The sequence below is a fragment of the Gymnogyps californianus genome, unplaced genomic scaffold, assembly GCF_018139145.2.
Source record: "Gymnogyps californianus isolate 813 unplaced genomic scaffold, ASM1813914v2 HiC_scaffold_48, whole genome shotgun sequence".
NCBI lineage: Eukaryota > Metazoa > Chordata > Aves > Accipitriformes > Cathartidae > Gymnogyps > Gymnogyps californianus.
The window spans coordinates 350,483-362,928 of record NW_026114378.1 but is presented as its reverse complement, the minus strand read 5'-3'; the positions used below and the strand labels follow the sequence as shown (position 1 = coordinate 362,928).

The 12,446-nt window shown below is 49.3% G+C and overlaps 1 protein-coding gene across 1 annotated transcript; it reads left to right on the top strand.

Annotated features, from left to right (window-relative positions):
• The first annotated feature begins 246 nt into the window (after positions 1–246).
• On the top strand, positions 247–1,751 carry LOC127028905 (uncharacterized). Its single transcript, XM_050914554.1, is given in 2 exon segments — positions 247–982; positions 985–1,751. Coding segments are annotated over 2 exon segments (1,503 nt in total).
• Positions 1,752–12,446: the final 10,695 nt, after the last annotated feature.

Below are 12,446 nucleotides of genomic sequence, written 5' to 3'. Positions count from 1 at the left end.
GATCGTTTGGTGTCCTTTTCACCTTAATTTAGCCCGGGGGGATCCCAGAACCTCTACGACCCTCTGGTCTGTCCGGTCTGGGTCGTAACAAATTTGGCGTAGTCGGCAGGATCCCCTCGTTGGTGCTAAAGCAATCACTGGGACTAGGCTTTTACCAAAGCCCCTCTCTGAGAGGAGTCATACACCAGGGGAGACAGTCCTCTGAGGACTAGTACGGGATCTGGTCCCTATAATTGTACACTCATAATGGCCTCCCTGGGAGGACCGATTGTAGATTGCACCCCTCTCCTGGAGAGGTTAGAGGGCTATAGCGCCCGACCTTCTCTCTCTGGTATGACTTGGGCCCACAGTAATTGGCACAATCCACAAGCGGTAGCCGACAGAATTTCCACCTTGGCTAAAGAACGAAAACTGAAACTAGGAAAGGGGAAGGCAGTAGTTTGTGCGGTTTTAGGAGCAGCTCTGGTGGCAGCACAACGGAATAAACACATGGCCCAACACGTGGAAGGGGAGACAATAAAATCCCTTCAAGATCTGGTGGGGGCTCTGCAGGAGCAATTAGGAAATGAGACAAGACATCTCTCTGATCAGCTTACCGCCGAGCGGGTGACTAACCAACGGCTACACACTGCTTTGACGGAAGCTTTGGAGCGGGAGCGAATATTGCGGGAACAATTAGATGAAATCCGCTCCCCAATTGTTGTAGAAAATTCGGATGCCAATTCTGACGAGGGGAAAAATCCAAAATCGTTATACCCTCTTAAAGACCTAGACCGTATAAAAGAAATATTTTCCCTCGGGGAGGGAGCTGTAATGCGACCTTTGATTAAAACTGAGACTGTGGATGGTGGTCAAGGAGGACCCCAACAAGTTACCACTCGTATCATTCCCTATTCTCCCACTGATTTGGGTAAAATTCAGGAGAAATATTCCTGGGGCCCCCGAGAAACTGAAACTGAGTATGTGTGGAGAGTGTCTCTTACCGGGGGGACCGTATCTTGCTGAGTGAGGACGAGGCGAGAGGATATTGGGGTCCGGGAGTTTTTCTAACCACAAATGACAATAGAGAACCCTGGTCCCTGACCCAAAGAGTGGCATACTGGGCGGGTGGATTGGATCCCATGGAAAGGGGAGACCCCTTCTCGATTGAAACGCCTACGGCGGGGCACGTTTTAGAGAGTGTACAGAAAACTGCGTGCCTCCAGTTGATGCATGACCGGTTATTGGTTCCGCAACAGCCCTCTCCCATGCAATATGTGGCAGACCCCGACAGGTTGCATCCCCTTATAAGAGGATTACCTGATGCTTTGAAATTATATGCGGTGCAACTACAAGATCGGTTGAGGGCGCCTCGACCCCAGAGAAGGGGAGCCCCCCCGGAGACGACATGGGGAGAGGTGGCACAAGAATTGATTAATTACGGGAGACGGATGGGATTTACCGGCCAGGGAGAGACAAAATCCAAGGCGGACCTTAGGAGGGTGGAAGGCAATGGGCGAATAAAAGCTGCACCCCCGAGGCCGACGCGGCCCCCTGATAGTAAAAGATATGTCTTATGGACAGAAGGCATCTCAAAGGGGATCCCCAGGGAGGTGATGGATGGGTTACCCACCCCCAATCTGGAAAGTTTGGTGAAAAGCTGGGACAAAATAAAGGAATCCCCATCTCCCTCAAACCCCAAGGATTTTGTCCTCCCATCCCGGGAACCTGAAACAATAATCCCATCCGCCCCCCCCAGGAGACTGCATTGATCGATCTGAGCGTCCCGGAGTCGGGAAACCCCCTCCGCCGTCCCCAGTCGGTGAGCCGGGGGATGGCCGGTGGATCTATTTAAGGAGGCTCACAGAAAACGACAAAGGGGACTTGTTAATTACCTTTCCCCTGGGTCCCTTTAAAACTCCAGTCACCTTTTTAGTAGATACCGGAGCCCAGATGTCGGCTCTCCGGGAGGACGTGGCTAACCGCTACGGGATAGTGGCGGATAAAAAGCGAATTTGGGTTACTGATGTGTTTGGAAATTCCAGACCTCAACCGACTGCTCGAGTAAAATGCTGGTTGCCTGGGGACGAATCCCCGATAGAGGTTTTGATGATATTGGGGAGGTTGCCGACGAACATCTTGGGACTTGATTTGCTCCGAGGGCGTGCTTGGGTGGACTCGAAGGGAAAAGAGTGGGTGTTTGGTTTACCGACAGTCACGGTGCGACTGCTACAATCCGCGCCGGAATTACCCCCCTCTAAGGTTGTGAATGTTAAACCCTATCCTCTCCCTCTAGGAGCTAGAGAAGGGATTGCTCCTGTGATTTCAGACCTGAAAGAAAAGGGAATAATTATCCCTGTACATTCCCCCTATAATTCTCCCGTTTGGCCTGTCCGCAAGCCAGACGGCAGATGGCGGCTAACAGTCGATTATCGGCACCTAAACGCCAATACAGGCCCCTTAACCGCCGCGGTGCCAAACATAGCAGAACTAATCGCAACCATCCAGGAACAAGCACACCCGATTTTGGCAACCATTGATGTAAAAGATATGTTCTTTATGGTTCCCCTGCAGGACTCAGACAGAGAGCGTTTTGCTTTCACATGGGAAGGTGTACAATACACATTCACTCGCCTTCCCCAGGGCTATTGTCATTCACCGACTATTGCCCATTATGCTTTAGCACAGGAACTTGCCCAAATTACCCCCAGGGAAGGAGTCAAAATATATCAGTATATTGATGATGTGCTAATCGGTGGCCCTGATGTTTCCGTGGTAGGACGGACTCAGGAAGACATAATTACCCATTTTGGAAAATTTAGGACTCCAGATTCCAACAGGGAAAATACAACTCCCGTCCCCTGAAGTGAAATTTCTAGGCATCTGGTGGAGGGGAGGAACAGTGTGCATTCCCTCAGAGACCTTAACTACCCTCCAGCAAGTGAAAGCGCCTGGTAACAAAAGGGAGCTTCAACACGCTTTAGGCCTACTGGTATTCTGGAGAAAACATATTCCGGACTTTTCTATTATAGCTCGACCTTTATATGACCTGACGAGGAAAAGGACCTCTTGGGAGTGGACCCCTGTCCATGAGGAAGCCTTAAAACTATTGATCTTTGAGGCTGGGGTATACCAGGCTTTAGGGCCAATACACCCGACTGATCCACTCCATATTGAGTGGGGCTTTGCCATCCACGGCCTATCAATACACATGTGGCAGCGTGGACCTGAAGGACCAACTCGCCCTGTCGGGTTCTACTCGAGAAGCTTCAAAGATGCTGAAAAACGATATTCAATTTGGGAGAAGGGTCTTTTTGTAGTTAATCTAGCCCTACAGGAGGCTGAAAAAATCATAAAGCAACAACCGATTATTTTGAGAGGGCCCTTTAAGGTCCTGAAGCCAGTGCTGGCTGGGACCCCACCCCGGCAGGGGTTGCACAGCGAGAAACAGTCAGGAAATGGTATGCGCAGTTAGATCACTATTGTCATGCACGAAGGGTAGAAGAAGGGGCACTTAAGGTACTCCAAATACAGGAGCCACCTGATGGCCAATCCAACCAGGATACCCCTCCTTCCCTTATAAAACCAGCTCCTCCATTTGAACCTCATTTGAAAAATGTGTGCTTTACTGATGCGTCCTCAAAAAGGGAGGGAAAGGTGTGGAAATATCAGGCAGTAGCCTTACATGTTGATTCGGGGGAGCGGATTATAACGGAAGGGGAGGGAAGTGCTCAGGTGGGAGAGTTGGTGGCAGTGTGGAGTGTGATTAAAAGAGAAGCTGAGAACAAAGAATTGTCTTTTATTTACATGGATTCATACGCTGTATTCAAAGGATGTACCGAGTGGCTCCCCTTCTGGGAACAAAATCAATGGGAGGTTAATCGCATACCCGTGTGGCAGAGGGAAAAGTGGGAGGAAATATTAGAGGTTGCTAAACAGGGGACTTTCTTGGTGGGATGGGTAGCTGCACACCAGAGGGGGGATCACCCAGCCCATATTTGGAACAATCAGGTAGATTCGCTGACACGTTTAGCTCCAATGGCAGTGGAAGCCGAAGAAGAAGAGTGGGAGCGCCTGCTGGAGTGGTTACACGTGAGACGCGGTCATTCAGGAGTTAAAGATCTTTTCAGGGAGGCTGGTAGCAGAGGCTGGCCAGTAACTCGGGAACTGTGTAACACGATCACTTCTGCTTGCAGTCAGTGCCACACCCGATTAGAGCGGCATCCCTTGCAAGGACCCCCTCTCCACTTACGGGACGGAAAGGGCCTCTGGGAAACTTGGCAAGTAGATTACATAGGTCCTTTCAAAAAATCAGAGGGAAAACAGTATATTTTGGTTGGGGTAGAAGTCGTCTCGGGTCTTGCTCAAGCCGAAGCAGTGGCACGAGCTACCGGGGAAAATACGGTAAAAGTGTTAAAGCGATGGTTCAGTTACCTACCCAAACCTAAATCTATCCAATCTGACAATGGCAGCCACTTTACTGCCGGGGTGGTCCAAGAATGGGCAAAGGATGAAGGAGTTCAATGGACATTCCATACCCCCTACTATCCCCAGGCTAACGGGATAGTAGAAAGAACGAATGGGCTATTAAAACATGCTCTCAAGCTGCACAGTGCTGGGTGGCCTGCACGGCTCCCGGACGCCGTAGCAAAGGTTAACAACAGGTGGGGAAAGAACGGATGGCCCAAACTCACTGCTTTCTGTCCGAAACCCCCCTCTTCGCTGCTGGGAAAAAGGGAAGACGAAGTCCCAGAAAAACCCCTCCATTGTCCGGGACAGCCAGTTTTGGTTGATCTGCCAACTGTAGGGGAAGTACCCCTCACTAAAAACCTCACTGAATCTTTACACATGGGTGGCTACTGACGCCCACGGGAAAGACCATCGCATTCACACTCGGTGGATAATCCCATCTTTCTAATCCTTGCATTTTCTGGTGTATATGTATTACAGGTTGACAGAAGCCCATCGTGGGACTTAGGGTTTCAGTTGTTCAGCGGGTCATTCTTTGCATTGTTTGCCTGATCCTGTTAGGCCCGTTGCTGTTCTTTATTAGGGAATAGATGGTGTGGGGAAAGTTTATATTCTTACTTTGTGAATGTATAATCTTGTCTCAATCAACGGGGAATCTGAATAACCAACCCAACCTGGCATGGGAATTGATTACTGGTTTCGTCCGAATCTGGAATCGAACAGACCAAGGGTTTTGCGTGGACCTCCCTACGTCCGCGACAGAGGGTCTCAAATTTGCCATTATTTGGTTAAATCTCTCACGAGTGTTAAATTCAAAATTAGAAATGTTAAACCAAAAGTGTATTCAGAATACTCTCTGGAAGGGACAATGTTTGTGGGGAATTGACTACACACCTCCTCCAGGGTGGGAAGCTGACTACATACACTCTCCAGTAGCCTATAGGTTTCCAGTTAACACGACCTGGAGGGATATGTGGAAGGCTACATGCTGGAAGCAACAGCTCTGTATGGGAACTATGAGTGCTACCCTTGCAGCCCGAGAGGGTTGGACAGCATGTCCCCAGGAAGTGCACCTCCCTTGCATGTCTGTACTGAATTCAAAGTGGTGTCCCCGGGAGGAGGGGATCCCTTGTAATCTGGTACGTTGGTGGGACCCTCCCCCTCACGGTGAACCCCTACAACATGAATATAATGTTCCGTTATCCCCAGGTTGGTGTATTCAAATTCCTCGCAGATGGGGTGGCTATGCCCACCAGAATCGTTCTCATTATGAATATGCTTGGTCCCTTAAGCATGCTTTACTTGATCCAGACAATATAATTGATGTGCGGGAAATAGATCCCCTACCCTATAAGAACACCCCCTTAATGACCTGTTCACGGACCATTGATTGTGAATCGTTAACATGGGACCCTATAGAAACATGGTATGTCTCAGTGTGGTGGGTTGACCCTGGCTAAATGCCAGGTGCCCACCAAAGCAGCTCTATCACTCCCCTCCTCAGCTGGACAGGGGAGAGAAAATAAAACGAAAGGCTCGTGGGTCGAGATAAGGACAGGGAGATCACTCACCAATTACCGTCACAGGCAAAACAGACTCGACTTGGGGAAAAATTAGTTTAATTTATTGTTAGTCAAATTAGAGCAGGATCATGAGAAATAAAACCAAATCTTAAAACACCTTCCCCCCACCCCTCCCTTCTTCCTGGGCTTGACTTTACTCCTTATTTTCTCTACCTCCTCCCCCCCCGAGCAGCGCAGGGGGAACGGGGAATGGGGGTTTGGGTCAGTTCATCACACGTTGTTTCTGCTGCTCCTTCCTCCTCAGGGGGAGGACTCCTCACACTCTTCCCCTGCTCCAGCGTGGGGTCCCTCCCACGGGAGACAGTCCTTCACGAACTTCTCCAATGTGAGTCCTTCCCACGGGCTACAGTTCTTCACGAACTGCTCCAGCATGGGTCCCATCCACAGGGTGCAGTCCTTCAGGAACAGACTGCTCCAGCATGGATCCCCCACAGGGTCACAAGTCCTGCCAGCAAACCTGCTTCAGCATGGGCTCCTCTCGCCACGGGTCCGCAGGTCCTGCCAGGAGCCTGCTCCAGCGTGGGCTTCCCACGGGGTCACAGCATCCTTCGGGCATCCACCTGCTCCAGCATGGGGTCCTCCACAGGCTGCAGGTGGATATCTGCTCCACCGTTCACCTCCACGGGCTGCAGGGTGACAGCCTGCCTCACCATGGTCTTCACCACGGGCTGCAGGGGAATCTCTCTCTGCTCTGGCGCCTGGAGCACCTCCTCCCCCTCCTTCTTCCCTGACCTTGGTGTCTGCAGAGTTGTTTCTCTCACATCTTCTCACTCTGCTCTCTCCGGCTGCAACTGCAACTCCCCTGTAACTTTTTTTCCCTTTCTTAAATATGTTATCCCAGAGGCACTACCACTGTTACTGATTGGCTTGGCCTTGGGCAGTGGCGGGTCCGTCTTGGAATCCGCTGGCATTAACTTTATTGGACATAGGGGAAGCTTCTAGCAGCTTCTCACAGAAGCCACCCCTGTAGTCCCCCGCTACCAAAACCTTGCCACGCAAACCCAATACACTCAGAATTGCAAACTTTCATTCGGGATATGTGTACTTGTTGGGATTTTCCGGTACCAGGATTTAAACCTAGAGACCCCAGGTGTAAAGGGCCCATTACCAGTCGAAAAACTGCATTAAAATGTGGAGTCACACTTACCCACGAAACCAAGTGGAACCTTGTGTGGAAAGGAGGAATCGGAGTAACTAAATCCTATGACCCATTAACGTGCTCCACTACTAGATATCCATCCCCTCAGGGCACCTTTTGGGCATGTTCGAATGGGAAAATGTACTCACACCTGCATGTACACGAAATGGCAGGTTTACGCTGTACCATCGGCGTTCCAACAATGTGCCCTTCTAAAGTGTTCAATTTCTCAGTGCCCCATCATAACAGAAGGCGCCGGGAAAGTGATGGACCCGAGACGCGACCTGAGTGGGCAGTGCATGGAGTTCAGGTGCCTGATTATTACACATGGGGCATGACAACATCTCTGATGTTGGAGAATATATTTACCCCATATGTGACCCTTAAAAGGCACCAATTCGTTTTAGAAAATCTGACCTGGCAAGTACACGTCCTAAGCAATTGGACCCGTTATGCTTTCGGGGAAACAAATTTACAGGTTCAACAAGTGTCTAAAATGGCTTTGCAAAACAGATTAGCTTTAGATATGTTATTGTTAAAGGAGCAAGGTGTATGTGGAATGTTAAATCTCACCGATGGAGAATGCTGTCTCACCATACACAATGCAACTACCACCATAGAAGAAGCGCGAGAGAAGATGAGAGAGGTAACAGAGAAAACCGGAGAACTTTTTCAAGCGATGCAGCCCAAGGATCAGTTTAACGGCTGGGATCCGAAAACTTGGCTCACCTCTCTTGCAGGCTCTCTGGGACTTACAGGTTGGGGAAAATGGCTTGTAAACATTGGTCTCATGATACTGTGTGGATTTTTATTTTTGATAATGGGCCTTGCAATAGGCAGATGTATGATCTCTCGCTTACTCGCCCCCATTACATCTATTCATCATGTACGGATCACAACGGTCGAAGAAGACCTTAGGGAAAGTAACTTTTGAATATTGTTATAACGTTAGGGCTGTGGGTTCCTGTTTCACCTATTCTTGTTACTCTTACTTTGTGTTTCCTCTTTTCTGCTGTCTGTGAAGTCGCCACCCTGGATGAGGATTGTATGGACAATGTTTGAGCCACGGGGTGGTGTGAAGGACTGGAAGCTGTCAATGTCTCAAACATTGTAGATAAGTAAAACCCTGAGTTTCAAACAGTGTCGGGAAGATAAGTAAATCGCTTGCAAGTGTTGAGACATTCTTTGGTTATCTAAAGAATGTGGGGGCCCGCTTGCAGATGTTGAGTATCTAAAGACATGTGGGGGTAGGGGCAGCCAGGACTTCGGCCTTCATCCCGGCAACCCCCAGGAGGCAGATTACAACCACCTAGCAACTGCCGGCGCAGGACCAGCCGACACGGAAGCAGGGACTAGAGACTGTATAAAAAAGGGAACCCTTCTCCATTTTGGCGCGCGCCCATCACTGGAGGATTGCCACGCTCGTCGCCGACATCGCGGGATCCAAGGGTGGTGACTATCTCTTTTCTTTCCCCCCCCCTCTTTCTTTTCTTTTTTCCTTATTCCTCTCTTTTCTCTCTTCTTGTGAACGTTTTGCTGCAACCCACGCTGCCCACCGTTATGCCTTCCGCAGTTTGGATTGTTTGAATAAAGCGTTCAAAGTGATCGTTTGGTGTCGTTTCACCTTAATTTAGCCCGGGGGAATCCCAGAACCTCTATGGCCCTCTGGTCTGTCCGGTCCGGGTCGTAACAGGGATCTCAACAGCTAACTGTATTGGAGGCTGAAATAAGCCTAACTGGGAATGAGTGGCAGAAACACCCCATTGTGACTGGCCCAGAGGCCCCATGCATCCTTGGCATAGATTATCTCAGGAGAGGGTATTTTAAAGACCCAAAGGGGTATCGGTGGGCCTTTGGTATAGCTGCCTTGGAGACAGAGGGAATTGAACAGTTGTCCACCTTGCCCGGTCTCTCTGAGGACCCTTTGGTTGTGGGGTTGCTGAGGGTTGAAGAACAACAGGTGCCGATCGCTACCACAAGGGTGCACCGGTGGCAATATCGCACCAACCGAGACTCCCTGATTCCCATCCATAAGCTGATTCATCGACTGGAGAGCCAAGGAGTGATCAGCAGGACTCGCTCACCCTTTAACAGCCCCATATGGCCAGTGCGAAAGTCTAATGGAGAATGGAGACTAACAGTGGACTATCGTGGCCTGAATGAAGTCACGCCGCTGCTGAGTGCTGCTGTGCCAGACATGCTAGAACTTCAATATGAACTGGAGTCAAAGGCAGCCAAGTGGTACGCCACAAGTGATATTGCTAATGCATTTTTCTCAATCCCTTTGGCAGCAGAGTGCCGGCCACAGTTTGCTTTCACTTGGAGGGGCGTCCAGTACACTTGGAATCGACTGCCCCAGGGGTGGAAACACAGCCCCACCATTTGCCATGGACTAATCCAAAATGCACTGGAAAAAGGTGGAGCTCCAGAACACCTGCAGTACATTGATGACATCATCGTATGGGGCAGCACAGCAGAAGAAGTTTTTGAGAAAGGGGAGAAAATAATCCAAATTCTTCTGAAAGCCGGTTTTGCCATAAAACAGAGTAAGGTGAAGGGACCTGCACAGGAGATTCAGTTTTTAGGAATAAAATGGCAAGACGGATGTCGTCATATCCCAATGGATGTGATCAACAAAATAGCAGCTATGTTTCCACCAACTAATAAAAAGGAAACGCAAGCTTTCTTAGGTGTTGTAGGTTTTTGGAGAATGCATATTCCAAATTATAGTATGATTGTAAGCCCTCTCTATCAAGTGACCTGGAAGAAGAACGATTTTAAATGGGGCCCTGAACAACAACAAGCCTTTGAACAGATCAAACGGGAGATAGTTCATGCAGTAGCCCTTGGGCCAGTCCGGGCAGGACCAGATGTTAAAAATGTGCTCTACACCGCAGCCGGGGAGAGTGGCCCTACCTGGAGTCTCTGGCAGAAATCACCACCAGGGGAGACCCGAGGTCGACCTCTAGGGTTTTGGAGTCGGGGATATCGAGGATCTGAGGCCCGCTATACTCCAACTGAAAAGGAGATATTAGCAGCATATGAAGGAGTTTGAGCTGCTTCAGAAGTGGTTGGTACTGAAACACAGCTCCTCTTAGCACCCCGACTGCCAGTGCTAGGCTGGATGTTCAAAGGGAAGGTCCCTTCTACACATCATGCAACTGATGCTACATGGAGTAAGTGGGTTGCACTGATCACACAACGAAGTCGAATAGGAAACCCCAGTCGCCCAGGAATTCTGGAAGTGATCACAGACTGGCCAGAAGGCAAAGATTTTGGAATATCACCAGAGGAGGAGGTAACGCGTGCTGAAGAGGCCCCACTGTATAATAAACTGCCAGAAAAGGAGAGGCAATATGCCCTGTTCACTGATGGGTCCTGTCGCATTGTGGGAAAGCATCGGAGGTGGAAGGCGGCTGTATGGAGTCCTGTACGACAAGTTGCAGAAACTGCAGAAGGAGAAGGTGAATCGAGTCAGTTTGCAGAGGTGAAAGCCATCCAGCTGGCTTTAGACATTGCTAAACGAGAAAAATGGCCAATACTTTATCTCTGTACTGACTCATGGATGGTGGCAAATGCTCTGTGGGGGTGGTTGCAGCAATGGAAGCAGAGTAACTGGCAACGCAGAGGTAAACCCATCTGGGCTGCTGCATTGTGGCAAGATATTGCTGCCCGGCTAGAGAACCTGGTTGTGAAAGTACGTCATGTAGATGCCCACGTACCCAAGAGCCGGGCCACTGAAGAACATCAAAACAATCAACAGGTAGACAAGGCTGCTAGGATTGAAGTAGCTCAGGTAGATCTGGATTGGCAACATAAGGGTGAATTATTTATGGCTCGGTGGGCCCATGACACCTCAGGTCATCAGGGAAGAGATGCAACATATAGATGGGCTCGTGATCGAGGGGTGGACTTGACCATGGACACTATCACACAGGTTATCCATGAATGTGAAACATGCGCTGCAATTAAGCAAGCCAAGCGGTTAAAGCCTCTTTGGTATGGGGGACGATGGCTGAAATATAAATATGGGGAGGCCTGGCAAATTGACTATATCACACTCCCACAGACCCGTCAAGGCAAGCGCCATGTGCTTACAATGGTGGAAGCAACCACCAGATGGCTGGAAACATATCCCGTGCCCCATGCCACTGCCCGGAACACTATCCTGGGCCTTGAGAAGCAAATCTTATGGCGACACGGTACTCCAGAAAGAATTGAGTCAGACAATGGGACTCATTTCTGGAACAATCTCATAGACACCTGGGCCAAAGAGCACGGCATTGAGTGGGTGTATCACATCCCCTATCATGCACCAGCCTCTGGGAAAATCGAGCGATATAATGGGTTGTTAAAGACTACATTGAAAGCAATGGGTGGTGGGACCTTTAAACATTGGGATACACATTTAGCAAAGGCCACCTGGTTAGTCAACACTAGAGGATCTGCCAATCGAGCTGGCCCTGCCCAATCAGAACTTTTACGTACTGTAGAAGGGGATAAGGTCCCTGTAGTGCACATAAAAAATATGCTAGGGAAAACAGTTTGGGTTACTCCTGCCTCAGGCAAAGGCAAACCCATTCGTGGGATTGCTTTTGCTCAAGGGCCTGGGTGCACTTGGTGGGTGATGCGGAAGGACGGGGAAGTCCGATGTGTGCCTCAAGGGGATTTGATTTTAGGTGAGAATAGCCAGTGAATTAAATTGTATTTTGTTAATTGCTATATAACCCTTCCACTGTATGTCATCATTACTATAGTTGTTATATGCTATATCAACAGTATTACAGTAAGAATTATCTAGATTAATAAAGAATGAACTTTGCTAAAACCAAGTGAAGTGCAGTAGTGATGGAACCAGGACTGACTGCAGCATGCAACAATCCAACACTACACACCATCCTCCTGCTGCGCCCAATGTCATCTGCCCGCTGCACTGCACCAAAGCCGGATCCTGCTCTGCTGACTGAGCGGACTTTGCACCATCCCTCCTGCCCAGACAGACTGTTATGACAGATGGAGCCCAAAGTCATGGACTGAATGAACTCAACGAACATTTTAAATGGACATTTTAAAGGCTTATAGATTAAGGGAATGATATCTGTGTGTATATGTATCAAAAGACAGGAAAAGTGGTGGTGATTAATTGAAAATGCATTGGAAAGTGTGGGACCTGGACATGATGTAGATGGTATAGAATAAGGGGTGGATACTGTCCTGGTTTCGGCTAGGACAGAGTTAATTTTCTTCCTAGTAGCTGGTATAGTGCTGTGTTTTGG